Source organism: Lepus europaeus, chromosome 13, assembly GCF_033115175.1.
Source record: "Lepus europaeus isolate LE1 chromosome 13, mLepTim1.pri, whole genome shotgun sequence".
Lineage (NCBI taxonomy): Eukaryota > Metazoa > Chordata > Mammalia > Lagomorpha > Leporidae > Lepus > Lepus europaeus.
Window position 1 is genome coordinate 63346608 of NC_084839.1, and position 23551 is coordinate 63370158.

The 23551-nt window shown below is 36.5% G+C and overlaps 1 protein-coding gene and 1 long non-coding RNA gene across 2 annotated transcripts in view; one reads left to right on the forward strand and one right to left on the reverse strand.

The window, feature by feature from the left end:
- The window catches only part of LOC133772720 (uncharacterized), a 639007-nt gene extending 632715 nt beyond the window's left edge, over positions 1 to 6292 (reverse strand). Inside the window, exon 1 of the long non-coding RNA XR_009867809.1 lies at positions 6251 to 6292. This is a non-coding gene — a long non-coding RNA (uncharacterized LOC133772720). The remainder of the gene's footprint in view (positions 1 to 6250) is intronic.
- ETAA1 (ETAA1 activator of ATR kinase) lies at positions 5491 to 21597 on the forward strand. Its single transcript, XM_062209554.1, has 6 exons — positions 5491 to 5848; positions 7245 to 7370; positions 7641 to 7717; positions 12849 to 12961; positions 13205 to 15156; positions 21240 to 21597. Exons 1-6 carry the CDS (start codon positions 5626 to 5628, stop codon positions 21365 to 21367), a joined length of 2619 nt encoding a protein of 872 aa, XP_062065538.1. The 5' UTR covers positions 5491 to 5625; the 3' UTR covers positions 21368 to 21597.
- Positions 21598 to 23551: the final 1954 nt, after the last annotated feature.

Genomic DNA, 23551 nt, shown 5'->3' on the forward strand with positions numbered 1-23551 from the left:
AGTGAGTGTGTGTGTGTGTGTGTTGGGTGAGTGTCTATACAATATATGAGTTATTTTGCTCTTTTTCATAGAATATTTTTCATTCTTCTCTTGCTAATATTGTTTTAATTCATTAATACACAGAAACTAATTCTGATGGGTGTATCCTTTAAACACAGAAGATAGCTAAAATATTACATTGCAAGTTTACCAGCATTCATAGATTAAAGAGTAACACTATGGCCAAGTCGCTCTCAAAGTAGATATGGTTATAAACATTTTAAAACTATTGTCCTGTATCAGCTTATATGTTTTTGCTATTGATGTATGTATTTTGGGCAGGAATAAATATCAAGATTTCTGTACAAAAACAATCTTTTTTTTTTTTTTTTTTTTTGCAGGCAGAGTTAGACATAGAGAGAGACAGAGAGAAAGGTCTTCCTTCCATTGGTTCACCCCCCCCCCCCCCCCGCCAAATGGCCGCTATAGCTGGCTCACTGCGCTGATCCGAAGCCAGGAGCCATGTGCTTCCTCCTGGTTTCCCATGCGGGTGCAGGACCCAAGCACTTGGGCCATCCTCCACTGCACTCCCGGGCCACAGCAGAGAGCTGGACTGGAAGAGGAGCAACTGGGACAGAACCGGTGCCCCAACCAGGACTAGGACCCAGAGTACTGGTGCTGCAGACAGAGGATTAGCCTAGAAACAAGATTTGCATACCTCCTATAATGGCTGAACAACATAAGATTATATAATCCACTGCTAAATTAAACAGAACAGACTGAAGGTAAAGTGAGAGTTGAGAAAAGAGACATTAATCACTCAACTATGGGCCAAAACTGTTAGGGCAAGCCCCTGCAGAGGGTCACCTGGTGCCCATGTGATTTTCCACACACTATGAATAGCAAGGACATAATACAGGTTGGGGAAGGTTTGAGAACATGAAGAGGAGCAGGTAGAGAGGGATGCCTGTGGATGCACTTAGAAACCATGATTAACAGGCCTTAAAAAATGGTTCTCAACACGCTTCTTTGTTTTCCATGCATTTCTTACCAATGAGATGATAACCCTCAGCCCAGTTCTCCCTGACACTGTTACCTATATTATTAATACTAGGGAAAAACCAGAAGAATCATTTACATTCATGTGAAATAAATGAAAATTTTCTTTGCTGGAAAATGAACCGAAGTGGGGGTGGGGGGGCCTGGGCTGGGGCAAAGCAGGTTAAGCCATGGCCTGCAGCACTGGCATCCCACATGGGCAATGGTTCCTGTCCTGGCTGCTCTACTTCCGATCTAGCTCTCTGTTAATGCACATGAGAAAGCAGCCAGGGATCACCCAAGTGCTTGGGCCCCTGCACCCACTGGGAAACCAGGATGAAGCTCCTGGCTCCTGGCTTCAGACTGGTCCAACCCAAGCCATTGTGGTCACTTCGGAAGTAAACCAACAGATGGAAGATTTCTCTCTCTGTCTCTTGAACTTTGACTTTCAAATAAATAAATAAATATTTTTTTAAAAATTAGGTATATCATTAAAGGAAGCCTTCACAGCAATAAAAAGGAATCATTATTCAAAATAAATAAATAATAAAATAAAATGATGGTGACAGAGAGAATGATCTGGATCCTGCTGCTTAAAGAAAAGTCAAGGGCAAGCTTTAAAATCAGGCCAGCTTTCAGGTATTCATAAAAGTCAAAACCCACAGATGATGGCTAAATTCCATTACAGCCAGGGAGAAGGAAGTTATTAACTCTGAATAAGACATTTGGGCTGTTCAGGTTTTTAAATTTTTTTCTTCTGCTGAAGTTTTCACTAAATGCAGCAGACCAAGATTTCTTTTCTATTTATGTCTGTGACATCCACAGTCATTAATTCCAGGGTAGATATGGGCCAGATGGAGGTTGGTACCTGAGATAGTCAGTGGGGTTGAAAGTGCTACTGTGAAGTAGTGCTGCAGAAAGCATGGTGTGCAAAAATCTGCTCTATCCCAGACTTGGGTTAGCCTGCTTCACTTCCATCTTCCTACTGACATTCACTGAACTCCCCATAGTGACTTAGAAATGGTCCTCCCTTTCCACAGTGGAGCTGCCTTTCCCAGCAACTTTCTAATTTCTCAGCTCTAGTAAACTGCCCTGGGCTTCCTTTTCTTTTTAATATAACCTACATTATAGGACTCTCTAGATCCAGATCTGAGTTCAACCACTAAGTTGAGAGGCTTAAATTGATGAAAAATTTGAGAGATAAGATGAGGAAATGTCAAAGAAACAGAAGTTACTTAAACTTGAGTAAGGAGAAAGAGATGTAACAGAATTAGTGGTGTACTGTAACCAGATCCTACAAGCTTCAAAGAGCTTTTTGTTAGGTTTTAGGAATTTTATGATATTTAACCAAAAGCAAATTATTATCAACTTACATAATAAAAACAAAAGTATTACAATGGACACAAAGAAATTGTTGAAGTTGATGAATATGCTCACTACCATAATTGTGAAAATTTCAGAAAATAAATCTGGTAATAGTGATTGCTAAAATACTTCAAATCATTTTTATTTCATTATAAAATTTCATGTAAGGGGTGAATGCTTGGACTAGCAGTTAACATACTAGTTGGGATGCCCACATTCCATAACAGCATGCCTCTCTCCCCAAAGAAACCACTGTCCTAACTTTTACAGTACTCATTTCCTAAGATATTCTTTAAAATGTTAACCTTTAAGCTTAAATTCCTATGCAATGTAATGAATGGGTGCTGCAGTTTATTACCTATGGAGGTGGGAATGAGGGGAAGTACAACCTTTTTTGTTCAACTTTATATTTGTGGGTTTCTAATGTTGTAGGGAACTGTAGCTTTTCATTATCATGTAGCTTTTTGGTATGTTAATATAACTCAATTTACCTGCCACTCTACTATGGACAGACACTTGCTTTTCCTACAGTTTGGGGCAATTTCAAATTTTATTGCTAGTAGCATTTTTGTAAAATATTTTGATGAATAAGTCCATGCATTCCCACTGAGTATATTCCTAGGAGTGGGATTGCTAGACAAGAATCGTTTGCTGAAGTGGCAGTACCAAGTTATACTTGGTCCATGACAGTCCACATCAGTTTACTTCCTTCTTACCTGTATTGGAAGTCTTTTTGATTTTAGCCATTCTGAAAAGGTTTTCATTTTCATTTTCCTGATTAAAAATGGAGTTAAATACCTTGCTATATTTTGTCAATCATTTAGATTTTCTCTTTTGAAGTGTCTGCTCAAGTGTCTTTCCCATTTTTCCTTATTGATCAGATTTTAAATATTTATTTATCTGAAAGACAGAATGTCAGAGAAAAACTGATGGAGATCTTCCACCTACTGTGTCAAATGCCACAACAGCCAGGCCTAGGCCTGGCCAGCCTGAAGCCAAGAGCCAGGAACTCCAACTATGTCTCCCAAGTGGGTGACAGGAACTTAACTACTTAGGCCATTATCTACTGCCTCTTAGGCACATATTAGGAAACTGGATAGGAAATGCAAGGTAACCAGGACTTGAACCATGCTCTCCAATATGGGATGCAGGCATCCCGAGTGGCAGCTGAACCTGCTGTGCCACAACACAGTTCTTTACACTTGTAGATCCTATCTAAGGGCCCTTCCTTACACATTTTACTATAAATATCTTCTCTCAATCTGTGCCTTTGCTATCACTCTACTTAATGTTGTCTTTGGATAGGCAGAAGTTCTCAAGTTATCAGTATAATGTAGTCAAATTTATAATTATTTCCTTTTTGTTTATTGACAATTTTATACTATTTAAAATTCATTTTCTGTCAGGAGAATAATTTACATCAGCTTATAAAATATTTTCTTTTATAAGTGTTTATAATTAATGTGCAGTTGATTTGGGGATACAGTTTGAAATAGGGATTACAATTCTTTATTTCTCCATGTGAACATCAAATGGTCCAAGCATAATTTATTTTTTATATGAGAATGTTCCTTTTTGTAAGTATATTTGTTTACTTACTTATTTACTTATTTATTTGAAAGGCAGAATGACTGTATGATTGCGTATCAGTATGTCAGAGAGAGAGAGAAAAAGAGAGATCTTCCATCTGATAGTTCACTCCTCAAGTGCCCACATCACTTAGGACTCGAGCAATCCAAAGCCAGGAGCCACAAACTTCACCTGGGTCTTCTACCTGCGTAGAAAGGACCCAAGTACTTGGACCATCATCTGCTGCCTTCCAGATTGTACAATAATAGGAAGCTGAATAAGGTGAGGAGGTGGAACTCAATCCCAGGCACTCTGATATGGCATGTAGCCATCCTTGTGGAAGGCTTAACACAATGTGCCACATCATTTGCCCAAGCACTACTTATTTTCAAAACTCCTTTTGCCATTGCTCAGGAGAGTTATCTTTCTCTTAAAGCAAGTATCCATTAATGTGGAAGTATGTCTTAGGACCATCTGTTCTGTCTTTCATGTATTTGTCTATCATTTTATCATAATACTGCCTTAACTTTACATAAGGTCTTGATATTCACTTCATTATTCTTCAAGAGACCTTCAAGAGATTCTGAGATATTTTTTGGCCCTTTGCATCTCCATATACATTTTAGAATAAATCTGTCACATTAGACACATACACACAAATGTCCTTGCTGGAGACTTTGAACAAATTTGTACTGAATCTGTAGATCAAGCTGGGAAGAATTGACATTGGAATATAAATCACGTTTCTTCAAAAATTTAGTTTCCTATTTGTTACTAATCCATTGAAACACAGTTATCTTTGAATACTGATTGAGTTCCCAGCAAGTCTGTTTATTTATTAACAATTTTTCATCAGGAGATGTTGCTGTGCAGCAGCTTAAGTCAGCACTTGGGATGCCTGCATCCCCAGTGTGAGGTCCTGGCATTGAGTCCCCCCCACGGCTTCCAATCCATCATCCTTTTAAATAAACACTCTGGGAGGCAGCCTTGATGGCTCATAGGCCATCCCTATGGGAGATCCAGAAATTGTTCTTGACTGCTTGACTCCTGGTTTAGGCCTGGTCTAGCCCTGGCTGTTGTGGACATTTTGGGGAATGAACCAGGAAATGGAAGACTGATCTCTCTCTCTCTGTCTCTCTCACTCTGCCTTTCAAATCCATAAATCTTTCACTATTTTCCTAGTTTTTTTCTTAATTTTTTTCTTAATTTTCCCATGCATCTTATAATAGTTATGTAAAGTATGTAAAATTTCTTCCTAATCTACACTTTGTACTTCCTCTTCTTGAGAAATACTAAAACCCACAGTAATCTGAATCTAATTAATATGAAAATATAGTTGTAAATTCAATGAACAGTTGTTAGCAGATGAAACCTGCTTCCCATCACACAAACTCTCACTCTCAGCTAGCCGGGCTGGACCACCGCTCAGCCAATCACTTCCAGTCCGGAGGAGTCTGAGCCCAGACCCCGCCTCCGAAGCGTGCTCAGGGCTTGGCTGCGAAAGCTCCGCCCCTCGTCCGGATTGCAGCCAATCAGCGGCCGCCTCTTACGCGCGCCCCACCGGCCAAAATGGCGGCGGCCTTTGGCGGGGAGTCCGGTTTGTAAGGGCCGTTGTTTCACTCTTCCCGTGACAAAATGTGAAAGAAGTGACTGGTGGAGGGGGGGTCGCAAGTCATGAGTCGACGAAGGAAATATGGGGACAGTCCTGCCCCGAAGAACACGCCGCTCAAAACAGCGGCGGCTGAGGACTGCAGCTCGGTGGTCGAACCCGGGAGGAGGCGGCTGAAGTCGGCCCGCGGCTCCCGGTCCCGCGTGGCTGGAGAGGGCCCTGGCCCACCAGTGCGGCAGCGAGAGCAGCGTCCAGCAGCCGCTGGGTGCAGTAAAAGTAACCCCAAGGGTGAGACGTCGGCAGTGCGCCTCGCCGGGGCCGCGGCGCTGAGTCCCACAGCCCCGCTTGTCACAGGCCGACTGGGGGTGGGGGTGGCTCTGGCACTGCGTTCTCTCTGGGCTTCTCCCCTGCGAGTCCCAGAAGAACCCTGTCTCTCTCCTCCACGGCTTTTCCCCGCGAGGCTGAGCACCGCCCGGTTAGGTCTGGCCCCCCACGCGTCCCCGCCACAGGAGTGTGTGGTGGGGTCTACCTGTTCGGGGGCGGACGGCTAATTTCTAGGCTGCTCTTCGTTACCAGCTGTGGCGGAGCTGGGAGCAATGCCATAGGGCTGTTGCGCACAGCTTATTCGTAGGGGAATTATTTCTCTCAAACTTGTGTGTCCTAATTCGCTTCAGAGAGGGAGTCACATACCGGGCTGGTCTCTTCAAAGCCTTGGCCCGCATCTCCTCATTAGGAATAAACCGGAAGTGCCTGTGGGTAAAATTACCTCAGAGTGGCAACCCCCGGAGGGCTCCTTTCATCCTGATTCCTTCTGGGTGCCCTATCTAAAATGATTTCTAGTAAATATTATAAACTGGAACTCATACAAAAGCCTTTTGCTATAGTGTGTTTTTAAAATAGACGTATCCTTTTATTTACTCCCATTAAAGTTAACATAAACGAAAACAAATCTGTTGAAATGTAAATGATTATAGGTGAAACTAATAATGTTAGAAATGATTAATGTAGGTTGGGAAGAATTAATGAAAGAAGGCTACACAGTTTCTGTTGAGATATTTTTCTGATATTTTAAAATATCTACAAATTGCAGGTGGTTCCACAATGCTTGGAGCACGCCAATAAATGGAGTGGTTTTGTTATACAGTATTACTCATTCATAAAGGTACTAGGTTATCTAGAGATATTTACTATTTACAAAGTCAGATTTTCTTTTCTTTTCTTTTTTTTTTTTAAGAGAGATTTATTTATTTGAAAGGCAGAGTAAGAGCAAGAGATCAATCTTCCATCCACTGGTTCACTCCTCAAAGGGCCACAATGGCTGCAGCTAATCCAGACAGAAGCCAGGAGCTTACCCAGGCTTCCCTTGTGGGTGCAGGGCCCCAAGTACTTGGGCCATTCTTAGCTGCTTTCCCAGGTGCATTAACTTAGAAGTGAAACAGCTGTGACTGGAGCCAGCTCCCATATGAGATGCTGGTGTTGTAGGTAGTAGCTTAACACAGGCCCCCAAATTTGATTTTGAAAGAGACATTTCAATTGTAGTTAAAATAATCCAGTTGTCTCTGGGAGACAGGTTTACAATATACCATAAGGGAGTCTAAGCAACTTTTTGACTTTGGGGTATATTGAAGTACAGGAGTGGTGCTTTAAAATATGACAATTGTTATTTTAATCATATTTTATATAGAAAGATATGAGACACCAACAAGAATGCTGAAAATGGACTTGTCATCTACATTCAGTTCTCCTAATGATCCAGATGGACAGAATGATATCTTTTGGGATCAGAATTCTCCAATGACAAAACAGTTAGGTAATTTGTCATTAACATTTTTTATGTGCATCAGTATTTGATAAATGATTAGGAGGTAACTAGATTTTCAATCAAGTAATGTCAGGAACTTTTGTATTGCGATGGTTTTTGAGAATGACATATAATTTTATCTCTCTGAAGTTTATGTGATGTCAGAATGCATAGTAACACAAACTATGCTAATAAAAATCATTTTCTGGAAAGTAGCAGCTATTTTTAAATGTGTTTTTTATTTGTTTAAAATGTATAGAAATGTTTTTGTTTCTTCAGGTAAAGGAAGAAAAAAACAGATTTACACCACAGATAGTGATGAGATTTCACATATTGTTAATCGAATTGCTCCTCAGGTAAATATTACTAATTCTGTAGTTTATTTTATAACAGTGAAAAGTACCACCAAATCCTCTAATTTGTTTATATGAAAAATGTTTTTTTTTACATTTTCTTTTCCAAAAACAGTACGGCAAAGATGACTTTCACCTTTTCTGTTTCTGAAATGCATGTTTTGAGTAAAGGAACGTAATATAAGTTGATAGTAGCAATATTTCCTCAGTAATCACAGTAAGAACTGAGGATAGATTCCAGAACCCCTACAAATGCCAAATACGAAAGATGCTCAAGTTCCTTATATAAAATGGCATAGAGTGTGTATATAACTTAGGTACATTCCTCTAGGTACTTTTAAATCTCTACATTTCTTGTAATACCTAATAATAAGGCAAGTGTTATGTACATAGTTGTTATACTGTCTTGTTTAGGGGGAAAATGGCAAAGAAAAATATTTGTACATGTTCAGTACGAAAAACAGTTTTTTCTCCTTCAAATATTTTCAGTCTGTGATTGGCTGAATCTGTGGCTCTGGACTCATGAATATGGAGGGCTGACCATTTTTATAAGTATATGTTTAAATTTATTGATTTTTGGCTAGAACTTGATGTTTTTATGTCATAAATATTCGTATGTTGTATCATTTTTAAGCTACTAAAATAATAAGACATTTAATACAAATTTAAACTTTTACGACTTTTTTTGTGATTGGTATTTGTTTACTATCTATAGTACAGCTTTTCTTATTAAAACTGATCTTACCACACACTGATATATATAAGATCCTTCGGATTAGCGTGGTGCACCAGCCGCATCGCACCGGCCACAGTGGCCATTGCGGGGTGAACCAACGGAAAAGGAAGACCTTTCTCTCTCTCTCACTGAGCACTCTGCCTATCAAAAAAAAAAAAAAAAATCACTTAAGCAGCACTGGTTTTAGATATAGTGTTTTTTAAGCTTCTTGTGCTGTGTGACTATAGATGAGTTACATAAACTCTCACATCTTCAGTTTATTTAGCCAGAAACTAGAAGTATTACTTATTTTCTTCATTGGATCATTGTAAGTATTAAATTAGATAATTTATAAACTGTATAGCAATATAAATATAAGGTTATTTTAAGAGTGTTCATTATGATGGCTAAATTATTTGCTGTAATACAACTATCATCAAGTTTTTTTAACTTTCATTTCAGTCGTTGTACTGCTTAAGTGGAATAGAAATAAGTTTTTAAATCAGTTATTCAACACATAGCAATCTAGTAACTCTAATAGCATTTATCCTGTTAGACCTCTAATTATTACTAAGAAATATGAACCCAACAGGTGTAACTGCTCATAGCTGCTTTACTTTCTCCTTTCTTTCTTTTTCTTATTCAGCAACTCCTAAATCTAGAGATTATCCAGTACTTTTTTTTTAAAGATTTATTTTATTTATTTGAAAGACAGTTACAGAGAGAAGTAGAGACAGAGAGAGGTCTTCCATCTGCTGCTTCACTCATCAGATGGCCGCAATGGCTGGAGCTGGGCCGATCCGAAGCCAGGAGCTTCTTCCCAGTCTCCCACGTGGGAGCAGTGCCCCAAGGACTTGGGCCATCTTCTGCTGCTTTCCTAGGGCATAGCAGAGAGCTAGATCGGAAGAGGAGCAGCTGGGACTCCCAACTGGGGCCCATGTGGGATGCCGGTGCTTCAGACCAGAGCTTTAACCTGCTGCACCACAGCACCAGCTGGAGATCATCCAGTTTTAACTTAGTGTCTTTTCTGAAGGAAATGTGATACTTTTCTTTAACATCCCCTGGTTGGTTATTATATATAACCATAAAAGAAAGATGACACTGGCCCAAAATGTGGTTACAAGGAATCACCATCCTCCAGGTGGAGCAGACAGGAAGTAGTTTTTCCTAGCAGATATAATATATTACACTTACGACCAGTGCATTCAAAAGAACTCTGTTACTACTAGCTCTATGTTCCACCTTTAGCATGTCATAGAAATTTGTTTTACATACTGTTCATTAGTCAGTAGTATTTGTACAGTACTTACTCTACAAGCTAACAATAAATCACAAATCGTGGATTTCACTTGAAAGAAACATAATAAAATGTGTTTGGGCTGGCTAGCCTAAATAGTGATAAAAGATGGTTGAATAAATTATTGGACTCTACCTAAATGGACTGGAAATAATACCTCACATAAAGAAATGGCAACAGTATCAAATGGTAAAATGGATAAAAGAGAAAGTATGTGAAATTAGTTGGTTTAAAAAATGTTACCCTCTTCAACTGCCCCCCCCCTTTAAGATTTATTTGATTATTTGGAGTCAGAGTTACAAAGAGAAAGAGAAAGTTCTACCATCAGCTCGTTCACTCCCCCAGATGACTATAATGGCCAGGGCTGGAGCAGGCCAAAGCCAGGAATCAAGAGCTTCATTTGGGTCTCCCACATGGGTGGCAGAAGCCCAAATAGTTGGGCCATCTTTGGTACTTTTCCCAGGCCATTTGTGGGCAGCTGGGTCAGAAGTGGAGCAGCTGGAACTTGAACTGACACCCATATGGGATGGTAGTGTCACAGGCAGCAGCTTCACCCATTACACCACAACACTGACCCCTCAACTGACCAGATTTAAGGCATCCTTATATAAATCTTTGCTAATATCAAGGTCTCTAAATGTTTGTCATGTTTTCAGATTGAATATTGTTTATTTTTAGGTAAGTTATCTTCATGTCATTTAATTTACCCATAATGTTTTAAAACATGGCATTTTCTATAATATGCACTTCCATTTCAATTGGATAGATATTTAACTTTCTGCACGAATACTTAATACAGTATCTTTCATTTGAAGTTGAAGTATATCTTTCCATCATATATACATAGTATACTATGTATATATGAATGAAATGAAGTAATTTTAGATACCTATGCAAAACCTGGATTGTAGTTAGGAGTCATTAAGTTATACAAATTTTAATATAGAAATATTTAAAAATAATAATAATTGTAAATAGTATATAAACTTAGGATATGTATATGATATTTAAAGTTGGGCAAATAAAGTTTCCATAATTTAATTCTCAGAAAATTGAATGAATTTTAAATTTTAAATTACTTAGTAATTGGGTAGAGTACATAACTAAATCATTAAGAACGTATTTTTCTGGGACCATGTTTGGTCCTTCTCCAGCTTGTAATTCCTGCTTCCTGCTAATGAAGACCCCATAATGCAGCAGTGATAGCTCAAGTATTTTAGTTCATCCATGTGGGAAATTTTTGTTTGAATTCCTGACTCCTGACTTCAGCTGCAGCCTAGATCTAGCTATTGCAGGACTTTGAGAAGTGAACCAGCAGCAGATGGAAGATACTTCTCTCTAAAAAAAAGTTATTTTCTTTAAATTCAGTATTCTTGTTGAAGCAAAAGGGAAAATACATATTGTATCTAAAATGAAATTGTTGATTTTCTTAAGTGTTTTGCAGTCCAAAATTCAACTAAGTTCAAGTAGATTCTAAGAAACCTGTTTCTTGATTGCTTGAGGATTTTAAAGTGCAAATAGTAAGGGTCTTTGCACTAAACCTTTTAGTAAATGTATGTAAATTAGCATCTTCTTTATACACCAGCATTTCAGATGTGGGGAACCTTTTTTTACCAAGGGCCATGGGGATATTTATAACATCATTCCCATGCCATACAAAACTATCAACTTAAAAATTAGCCTGCTATAGATTTATTGAATTTTGAGTCCTGCCTGGGATTACTTTGCAAGGCCAGACCAATGATTTCACAGACCCTCTGATGAACTTTCATTAGAAGAGTCCTGAGCCAGTGTTGTGGTACAGCAGGGTAAGTCACTTTCTGTGATGCCCACATTCCATATGAACAAAGGACAGACTGGGATGGCGTTCCAGGCTTGTGGCTTCAGCATGAACTATCTCTGGCCATTGTAGCGATTTGGGGAGTGAATCAGTGGATGGGATATCTCTTAGTGTTTGTGCCTTTCTCTCTGTAACTCTGCCTTTCAAATAAACAAATGAATCATTAAAGAAAAAAAGGAAGGGTCTTTGCCTCTCATCTAGTGATAAGGTTATTTTTATCTTGCATGGTATTTACCATAAAAATAGAATTAAAAATGGTTAATTGACTTTATTCTTGGTTTGTAATCATCAAGCTCATTCTCTAAATTTTTTTGTGTGATCAAGTAACTGAAATGAATAGCAAAAATATGAAGTTTTAAAGTGACTGTTTTCTAGATTTTTTTTAAATTATTTATTTATTTATTTAATTTTTTTGGACAGGCAGAGTGGACAGTGAGAGAGAGAGACAGAGAGAAAGGTCTTCCTTTGCCGTTGGTTCACCCTCCAATGGCCGCCGCGGCTGGCGCGCTGCGGCCGGCGCACCGCGCTGATCCGATGGCAGGAGCCAGGTGCTTCTCCTGGTCTCCCATGGGGTGCAGGGCCCAAGGACTTGAGCCATCCTCCACTGCACTCCCTGGCCACAGCAGAGAGCTGGCCTGGAAGAGGGGCAGCCGGGACAGAATCAGCGCCCCGACCGGGACTAGAACCCGGTGTGCCGGCGCCGCAAGGCGTGTTTTCTAGATTTTATTCTGGCTAACCTTTTTTTGCTTTCTTTACTTATTTTTGTTCTTATCCCTGCCTCATTTTGATCATTAGTTCTGACCTTGCAATTATCTGTCAGTCTTGACTTTAATTCTACATCAGTGTTCTCAATTCAAGTCAACATGGATTAAGATGAAGACTATTTTTTATTCTGATTCTGCCATACTGTCTCCAATACTGATTTTTGTGAATCTTTTATAACTACTGAAATAAGTCAGTTTTCTTTGATATAAACATGCTTTTACTGTAAACATGCATTTGATAAAATATTCTTAAAACAATCTTTTTTAAAAATCAGGAACTCCCAACTCTCTTCACTCTTTGAAACAAGTGAAACACTTATGACAACTTGTTATTGCCATCCCCCAACTTCTCATTAGTTTTGAATTTGGTAACCATCATATCACCAGAATGTATTATTTTAGGAAAATAATTCAAAATCCTTAGTTTTAATTCCACCCCCACCTTGATTTTTATGTCCATCTTCTTCCTTTTTCTTTTTGGTACTTTTACATATTTTTTCCCCCTCCCCGTGTCATAGGATGAAAAACCAACAGCAAACTCCATGCTGGGCATGTGGATTGGTGCAAGTGCTATTCCTTGTACTCCCAGTGTAGCAAAAGGAAAATCAAGAGTAAAATTCAGCTGTACAAAGTGAGTTTAAACTTTTCAGATTTTATGAGATACAACGAAGCAAATATTTTTAATAATGCTCATAGTTTTGTGAATGTATCTAAATGATTAATAATATTCCCTTAGTTTTGACATAACAAAATTTTGGAGTTAAAATAATTATAAATGTTGAGATTTTGAAGTTTTAACATATCAATGTATGTTAAATGAAAAGTATAATGACAGCATATTTCTTAGTTATGACTTTTTAATATTGTTTAATAGGCTAAAAACACAAAATCGAGAAAAAGAACTTATGAAATTGGCTAAACAGTTTGATAAAAATATGGAAGAATTAGATGTAATTCAAGAACAAAACAAAAGGAATCATGATTTTATGCAGACAATTTCAGGAACAGAGACTTTAAATAATTATAAAGATAATGAACAGATGCAGTTATTATGTGATATAATTCCTGAAATCAATAATGCTATAATAAAGAAGCCACTGAAAGTAAACACCAGGATATCTGTGGTAGAAGATCAAAACAGCAGTCAGAAGTCAGTTGACGAAAATGCTGAAGCAGACTTTAATGCCATTTTTGACGGTTCTACCCAGAAATGTAGCGGACAGTTAAGCCAAGACTTGTCAGATGCCAGTTTGAATACAAGTAATACTACGGTTGGAAAGAAAAGTGCTTTGAAAGCAGAGAAAGTCATTACTATTGAAACTCTGGTCAATGAAAAGCTGCCAAATAAAAGCACAGGATCACTTTCTCAACTAGATACTCCCATAACAACAAAATCACGTGTGACTACCTGTTTCATGGAGCCAGAAACTTCTAGTGAGCACATTGATGCATTTACTACCAGTGATTTTGAAGATGATTGGGGAAGCTTACTAGATAATGAACCTTTTGTTATGCAAAATCTTGAAAGGCCTGAATTCCCTGTTCTAAAAAGTGCCCAGGTTACTAATCAAAAGGAAGTTTGTGTCTTTATTAGTAAAAATAGTAAAAGTAAGTCAAGAACCAATACAGGTATACATGATCTGTTAAGAGATTCAAAAATATTGCAAGACCTTCCTTCCAAGACACACAGTGGAGAATTAATAGATTCTGGAAAACATAGAGTTTCACCAGATCTAAATGTTAAATCAAGCAAATTGCCATCCACTGGAAATAAAATGAAATTTGAAAACTCTTTCAATGAAATTGTTGTTGAAGACAAATTTCAAGATTGTACAGTTACATGTAATCTGACAAAAGTAAAGGAAGATAGTGATACTAAATTTACTTCTAATGTAAATCCCTCTGAAAAGAAATTTGCCTTAAACAGAAGATACTCTAATGAACAAGAAACCAGCGTTACTAGCACACATCAAGCTAATGCATCAAAGATTGCTTCTTTCTTTGATGATTGGAATGATCCATCATTTGCCAATGAAATTATTAAGACATGTCATCAATTGGAGAATACCTGGGAATCAGATGATGTAGATGATGATATGTTATACCAAGCATGTGATGATATTGAAAGACTAACTCAGCAGCAAGATATTAGGAAGAATAGCAAGACAACAGAAAGTATACTTGAGATCAATAACAGTTCTAAACATGGAGCCAGAAACTGCTTTAGTACATCTAAAGGAAATCAGGTGGTACAATCAAAGCATTTAAATCTGGGCAGCATTTCATTGCAAACATCTTCCTTGACAAGTAGCTCACAGATAAATAAATCAGTAAAGGTGGACAGAGGGGAAATGTATAGAAATTCTCCAAGTTTTTTAAACATCACAACAAATTTGACAATGAACTCCAATTTTCAGACCAGTAATTTGCATGTCTCTGGGAATAACACTGCTGTACCAATACCAATGAACAGTTTCAAATCAGTTTTGCCCAGAAGTTCAACACTGAATGTGATTTCAAATCCTGTGACTACAGAAGTTTCTACTTATAAGAAAAATGCTCAACAACTGTCTACTACGACCATTATGGATGAGCCCCAGAACAACTTTAATGAGACAGTTAGATTTTCAAAATACACATTTACAAGGATGAAAAATTCTCAGATTCTTTCTCAGTTTAACAGAAGTTGTACGGCAGGAAGTGTGTCTGATACCAAAATTACACAAGGACCAGAGAAAAAGAAAGCTGTTAGTCCGTTATTGGAGGAACCAGATCAACAACAATCTTTGGTGAAATATTCTGAATCTTTGAGACAATCTTCCAAAGGTATGTATGTAATAATTTTCCAAAAATATTTTGACAAGTAGTAAAATTAGTTTTGATTATAACATATATGGTTAAAAACTAGTATTTAACAAGAATTCTTAAGCAAATAATTAAAATATAGTATACTAAGGGTAAGTAGATGATTCATTTTTCAAATTGTTACATCAGATTCTTGCTTAGCACTTATGATGATGACTAGCATATGGTAGGAACTTAGTAAATATTGAATGATTTATGGATTATTTCCATGAAAATCATAGTTTTAGATATATGCATTACAGTGTAAGATTTAAGATTCTGTTTACTAAATATTTCATTATTTTGAAACTTGAATAATCTTACTCCAACTTTTAGCAAAACAATGAGATGAACAATAGTTTAGAGTAGGGGTGGGTAACCTTTTTTCTGCAAGGGGCCATACAAATTATCAACTTAAAATTAGCATGCTTTAGATTTATTGAATTTCAGGTCCCACCTGCAGTTGCCTTGGCAGGGCCAGACCAAATGATTTTGCTGCCCTTACATGGCTTGCAGGCCAGATGTTCCTCTCTGATTTGTACTACAGAACATTCTGATTAAAAACCTTACTAGTATAATATCTTGATATAAAACTCAATGAGGATTGGTGTTGAGGTGCAGTGGGTTAAGCCCCTAATTGGGATGATTGTGTCTCATTTTGGAGCATTTGGTTTGAATCTAGCTACTCTGGGCCTTTGATCCAGCTTCCTAATAATACACTTAAGAAGCAATAGATGACAATCCAAGTCTCTCAGCTTCCATCACCTACATGGGAGACTCAGAGTTGTTGGCTCCTGGCTTTGGCCTTGCCTAGCCCCTGTTGTTGTGGGCATCTAGAAAGTGAACCAGTGAGTAGAAGGAGCTCCTTTCTGTCTTTTTTTCTCACTCTGCCTTTCAAATAAAGAAATACATCTTCAAAACAAAGCAAAACTCAGTGCTACTTGTAATGGTTAGAATTTTGAGTTTTCATTTGATACGATCTGTCATTTCTTATTTTTTATTCCTCTTTCCCCCAATTCTCCATCCCATCAATAAGTTCCATTATTTCTAATCTCAAAAATTATATTTCAAGAGTTTTTTTTTCTCTCTACTGCTTCCATGCTTACTCAAGCCAACATTTTTTGACTTGAATACTGCAGTTCTTTTTTGTGTTCCCTTTTTTAGTCTCCAATTGCAGAATAATATTTTAGAACCAGAAAGGCAAACATGGTATTCTTATTAGAACACTTTCAGTGGCTTCATATAATATTTCAAATAAAATCTGCATTTTGTGATCTACAGAGTCCTGGATTATCGCTCTTTAACCTTCCTTTTTTTTCCTGTTCACCTGCTTAGCTTCAGCTATACCAGCAATCTTTCCATCTCTTAGATTCTTTCTTAATTTAGAATCTTAAATCTTACACTATGCTATTATTCCTTTTGACTAGAACTACTTCCAACATTTCATTTCTCAACTTTCACTATTTTGTTGGTGCTTTTTTACTCTTACATTTCAATATACTTGCTTCTCCAGAGCCTTTCCTTAAAGAGTCTGTAAGTGAGTCTTCATGTTTATTTTCCATAATTTCTTAATTCCTTTTTTCACAGGTTGCAATTAAATATTTAGAAACTGTTGTCTCTTATCAGTGAATCCTTTGGCCTTTCACACAGCATCTGGCACTTTGAAGATGTTGATTTAACTGAACATCATGTAATATAATGTGAAAAATCTGTTGTTCACTGATACCAGTATATTTTTTGCAAAGGAATATGTAACTACTTGTGATTCTTAATGCTTGTGCTTTCCCACAGCTTCATGTCTTTGTACTTGCTATTTCTTTCACCAGAGACATAGCACTTGCATATGCATTCACCAAATCTACCTGACCAATTTCCATTTGTCCTTTAAAATACAATGTGTTTCTACCTACCTAGAATGATTTAAATTCATTTTCTCTGGGGTGCTAACTTCCGTTGCAGCATTTATTATGCTGGCTTGTAATTACAGATTTTCTTAATCAGTCTCTCTCATTTGAAGTTAATTTTAGGATTCTTATCTATTATGTAGATCAATGCTAATATGGTGAGGGAGTTTTTAGTTTCATTTAGCATTATTATTTTCTGTCATTTAGATTCTGAGTGTTGCTTTTGTTGGCATTACTGCTACAACTTTCTTGTTTAAGTGATTCTTTTCCCCCTTTTTTAAACTTACTGAAGTAATATACTAGTTGTTTGGAAAAAATGAAAACAGTGTAGAATAATTAGAAATAAAATGTTATCTTTTGTATAACCATTCTATCAGGAGAAACTGCTATTTTTTTTTTAAAATAGTGTTCTTTTTCACAAAATAGAAAAGGCTTTGCTTCTTTTAGTTAAATATTTTCTTCCATTTATGTATTTAAAAGATGCACAGGGAGAAAGACATACAGACCTCCCATCAGCAGGTTCAATTACCCAGTATCTACAATGACTAGAGGTGGGCCAGGCTGAAGCTAGGAACCTGGATTTCAGTCTCTTATCTCCCGTATGGGTGGCAGGTAGCTGACTACTTAAGCCATCACTGCTGCCTCCCAGAGTGCACATAAGCAGGAAGATGGAATCACAGCAGAGCCAGGTTTAAAACACAGCCATATCAGTATAAGATAAGGATGTCCCAACTAGCTTCTTACCTGCTGCACCAAATACCTGTCCTAGGAGACCACTAACAAGGATACGCTGTACATCATGTAGCATTTTCTATGCATATGAAGAGGTTGTTGTGGATATATACAAGGATACTTCAAAAAATTTTTGAGAAATGGTATTAATAGATAAATTTATTTTGGTGCAAAAAACCTTGAAATTCATAAATGGTCTTTTCATAATATGCATTTTCTATGGACAAACAACCTTACCATATATGTTATATTTGTGTATAATTATAGACTTACATAAATAGATGAAATTATACACAATATACTTAGTATTTGGCAACTTGCTTTTTCTTTATTTAACATAGCTATCTTTTCTTGTTATTACTATAGATTAGCTTTAATTCTTCGATTGACTACATGGTATATTATTAGGATATGCCATAATTTAATTATTTTTCTATTGATGGAAGTTTGGTGGTTGTTGCATTGTAATTACAGATAATACTGAAGTAAATGTCCTTTTGCATCAGAATCTCCATGCTTGTGTAATTATATCTGTTAATTCCTCAAAAATTGGTGTAAGAGAATGTTTTGAATTTTGATGGTTATCACCAAATTTTACTCCAAAAAAGTTACACTAATTATAGTTTTACCAGCATGAACAATGAAATTAGATATTTTAAAACTTTAAAAATTGTCAATCTTTAATAATTTTAAATATTTAAACTTATATTACAAGTGAGTACATTGTAACTAATTCAACCACCTTCTCAACATGGACTTAGTTACATGTAGTTGTAATTCCATTAAAAATTAGCCTCCCTGGAACATTTGAGCTTTCCCTCAGAAATATGTCATTCTCTGAAATTTTTTTAAAGATTTATTTACTTATTTGAAATGCAGAGTTACAGAGCGGAAGAGAGAGAGAGAGAGAGAGACTTCCATCCACTGGTTCACTTCCTAAATGGCCACCAGTATCCAGAGCTGGGCCAATCCAAAGCCAGGAGCCAAGCAGGGTGTAGGGGCCCAAGGACTTGAGCCATCTTCCACTGCTTTCTCAGGCCACAGCAGAGAGCTGGATCGAAGTGGAGTAACCAGGACTCAAAACAGGCACCCATATGGGATGTGAGCACTGCAGGCAGTGGCTTTAGGCACTATGCCACAGCGCTGGATCCCATTCTCTGAAATTTTTAGTGGATGCTTTACTTTTTAACTTGCCTTATCAATTTTGCTTTTAAGTTTATTGACAGTATTTAATCTCTTAATATTACCCCGTCAATATTTTCTGTTTTGTGTACTTTATTTTATTTTGATATTTAGCAAGCTGCTTTCTAGGAAATACATAAAAAAGTCCTTTTAACTTTCATTGATTTAAGACAGGAGTTGGCAAACCATGGTGTGTCCAAATCCAGACTGCAGCCTGTGTTTCTATAGCCAACACTAAAAATGTTTTGTATGCTTTAAAGTGGTGGGAAAAAAATAAAAAAAATATTATTACCTGAAATTATTATTTTATTTTCCATTAATAAAATTTTATTTCAAAGCAGCTTATCATTGGTTTATGCATTGTCCATGACTATTTTCTTGCTATAGTGGTGGAGTTGAACAGTTAGGATAGCAGGACCTTTGACCTTTTACAGTTAATATATTTTCTGACCCTTTACAGAAAAAAAAAAAAATGAACCCAACACTTTAACAATTAAGAGGGGCCTCATTTGCTCAGTAACTTGCAACAATTTTAGGCTTTTCTGTGTATTTTTGGTATACATTGAGTTAAATGAAGGGCAGTTGGGTGGCCAGCGCTGTGGTAAAGCCACTGCCTGCAGTGCAGGCATCCCATATGGGCACCAGTTAGAGTCTGGGCTGCTATGGCCTGAGAAAGCAGTAGAGGATGGCCCAAGTCCTTGGGACCCAGCACCTACGTGGGAAACCCGGAAGAAGCTCCTGGCTTCGGATCGTCGCAGCTGCGGCTGTTGCGGCCAATTGGAGAGTGAACCATCGGATGGAAGACCTCTCTCTCTCTCTGCCTCTCTTTCTCTCTGTGTGTAACTCTGCATTTCAAATAAATAAATAAATCTTTAAAAAAAAAAAAAAAAGAGGCTGGCGCCGTGGCTCAACAGGCTAATCCTCCGCCTGCAGCGCCGGCACACCAGGTTCTAGTCCTGGTCGGGGTGCCGAATTCTGTCCCAGTTGCCCCTCTTCCAATCCAACTTCTGCTATGGCCAGTGAGTGCAGTGGAGAATGACCCAAGTGCTTGGATGCTGCACCTGCATAGGAGATCAGGAGAAGCACCTGGCTCCTGGCTTCGGATCAGCACAGTGTGCCGGCCACAGTGTGCCAGCCGCAGCGGCCGTTGGAGAGTGAACCAACAGCAAAGGAAGACCTTTCTGTCTGTCTCTCTCACTGTCCACCCTGCCTGTCAAAAAGAAAAGATATATATATTGGCTATTTAGTCAAACTAATATATTCAAGATTATGTACAGAAAAATAGCTGTGTGTTTGATTACTAGCTTGGAAAATAAGATAACAGAATTATCTGAGGACTTATTTGAAAAATTTATTTCTTACTCTGAATATCTCCAGTCCCATTTTTAATGATACCAACGAAGGAAAGTAAGGCACATGATATATTTGGGGGAACATCTGTCTTAGTTACCAAGAAAAATGTCTTATAGCAAATTCTGTATCTTATTCTAGATCAGTAAATATTTTTCTTCTGACACTGCTGCAGATCCTTCTCTGGAAAGCACATTTTACATGAATGGTTTTACCAATAAAAGTTCACTTAAATATATATTAGTGTTGGTCTTAAACTTAAAATATCATTTAAGTGAGGAAGTATAAAGTTTCTATAAAACATATCCTTCAAATAAAAATATAATCTCTTTAAGAGTGAGACACAGATGAGCAGTTTCACATCAGAGATTCATTCTATCAGTCTAAATTATTTTTCTGAGACAGCTGAAATGAAAACGTTGAAGCTCCCCAGGGAAAAAAGTAGGTATGAATATTAATTAGCTTATATTACAGTAACAGTACACGTTGAGGTATTAATACCGATTTTTATATTAAGCCAATTAATTGATTATAGTCTTTTTTATTTATATAATATTTAAAGTCCCAGTGTGTTTACTTTCAAGATATATTTATTCATAGATTATATGAATTAATTTCATTGTCAACGATAATTATTTGATGGGCAGTCAAAATCAACATAGTTTTTAATCATATTTAATTTCCTCATACTGAAAAGAGTGCAACAAATAGGGGTAGATTGGTTTTTTTGTGACCAAGAGCTTTATGTCTATGTATTGGAATCTTGTATTGATAGTTTAGTGTGATTAAATAACCAAACAATGTAGCAAATCTGAGTAATAAAGCAAAAATTAAAGTTCATATGCAGAATGACTTAATGGCCTATAAAACTAACATGGACATTTTGATTACTTTTAGAGGAAAATGAGAAAAACAGAAAGTATTCTCCTGAAGAAATTCAGAAAAAAAGACAAGAAGCACTGGTTCGAAGAATGACCAAAGCACAGGCATCATCTGTAAATACAACTCCCACTTCATTTCTTTAATGAAGTATTATTTGGAAGACTTTATAAAGACTCTGAAAACTATCTGTGATAGGAAATAATGTTTTCTTTATTTCTCTGTGAGAAATTAAATGCTAACTTATAAAGCATGGACTTTTTATTTAATAAATAAGTGTTTAAGTAGAAATTGAAAACTTTTTTTTGAGATGTATGTGAGTAATTACATAGAAGTTTTGGAAATTCAGGAAAGTTAACAATTATGTATTAGAATACAGAGGAAAAAAGTTACATTTTTACATATTATGAATAAAAAGGATCATTAAAAATAATTTACTTAATTTTCTTTTGTAATGTCCTTCTATTACAAAGTTCTCATTTACTAAGTTAGTATAGATTACTTTTAGTTTAATAACTTTTGCTTAAGGCTTTTATACATTTCCAAATTCTAGGTAGTATTTCTATATTCCTGACAAGACAATTGGCATAAAAGAATTTAATTCATTTTTAAGGAAATTATTATTTTTTAATCCTAGTCTGAATTGGATTTGAATTTTATTATTTCTAAAATGTGATACATTTTAATAACTAGACCATTTTTAGGAAAAATACTAAAAATGGGAGATATGGGTTAGCTATGTAAGTAATATGAATCAATTTAGAACTGGCAGAAACTAGATATCATTTGGTGCAACTGCTTTATTATACAGGTGATATAGTACTGTTATTTTCAAAGTTATAAAAAGCTGGTCTGCATCAAAATGATTTCTTTGGACATCTAGACAGTCTGCTATTTGCTTCAGATTATTAGTATGTTAAATAACTTGTTTGAGGGAGCATTAATTATTTTGTAGAATAAAACAAAAAATTAAAAATTAAAAGCACATAATCTCATTTTTCCTTTTTTTAAAAAAATCTTCCCAGGATACAAAAATGAGACTTTTTTCTTTTTGATTTTCCTATCATTATTCAGTTTTCTCCTCTGTTAATTTATTTACTGTATTGATTTGCAAAATAATTTGAGTTCTCCCCTAAAGGCCCATGTGTAAAGTCTTAATCTCAAAACTGTTATGTTAATGGATTAAGAATGGAACTTAATTGAACTATGGTTTCAAGAGTAGTCTCTTAAAAAGTCTGTGATAAGATTAGGTTTTAGAATAGAGGCCCTATAATCAAATCATTGTGGCATAGTAAGGATTGAAACAATGGCATGAAGGAAAACTCTGCTCCCCTTGTCTCTCTCTGCTTCATGACTTGCCATTTGATCCTTCCTTTACTTGTATTCAGTCAGCTACCACCCTCACCAGAGGCTAGATTAGTGGGGCCAAAAGTATAAACCTTAAGTAAACCTGCCTACCTAAGTAGTTCCTCTCAGGTTCATTAGATAAAGCTGACAAATATACTCAATTTACTAATGTTTTCTTCTCTATTAGTTTTCCCTTGTTACCTGTTTGGAATTTGCTGATCCTGTAATAGAAGTCTAACCAGAGGACATAAGGAAGTAAGGATGCTTTATTCCACCTAAATGGTTTTAGGAAACCTAAGAAAATTTATAGATATGAAACACTGTTATATGGTGTTAACCACTATTCGGTGTCTTAGAGCTATGATAATATAGTGGTTATTGTTTATTTGGTCTATATGATTTTGTGAATGGTATTTTCATATATTCACATTTTGGGTAACCTGTATTACTTGTGCAAGAATACATTATAATACAAGCAAATACAAGTAAGTTTATATAAGAAAATGAAGAGCTGAGTTATCTTTTTCTAAAGTGCCTTCACTGTCTTCTGATTCCACTTTGGATGTCTATCTTTGCTTAAGCTCTTCTCTGCTTACCACTTGTTTTCTTTAGAGTGCTTTTAGACTATCTATTTTTTAGACTATCTATTCATTTGGAATCGGCCTTATGACTTTGTTTCTTTGAAAGTCATACTTGACCATCATCACTGTAATTGATTTTTCTCTGGTCATGATGGTACTTATTTCTTAGATCTTTCATGGGCCATTCTTTAAATGCCTTATGTGACGATCAGTTATATATGTCTTATATAGTATTTTACAGCTTATAATTTTGTGCTGTTTTCTTAAGTCTACCATATTCTCATATAGCTTGTAGTGTTACTTACATATTTTTCTCTAAGTGACTCATTTCTCTTTAAAAGGAAGTTTATAGCTCTTGGATGGTGGGGGATTTAGTAGCCCAGCTCATCTGAAGCTGATCAT

Excerpts from the sequence above, each read along its gene's own strand:
- ETAA1 (XM_062209554.1), top strand. The coding sequence starts at position 5,626 with ATGAGTCGACGAAGGAAATATGGGGACAGTCCTGCCCCGAAGAACACG. Across the intron at positions 7,371-7,640 it reads TCCAATGACAAAACAGTTAG|GTAAAGGAAGAAAAAAACAG; the intron begins GTAATTTGTCAT and ends TTGTTTCTTCAG. Across the intron at positions 12,962-13,204 it reads GTAAAATTCAGCTGTACAAA|GCTAAAAACACAAAATCGAG; the intron begins GTGAGTTTAAAC and ends ATTGTTTAATAG.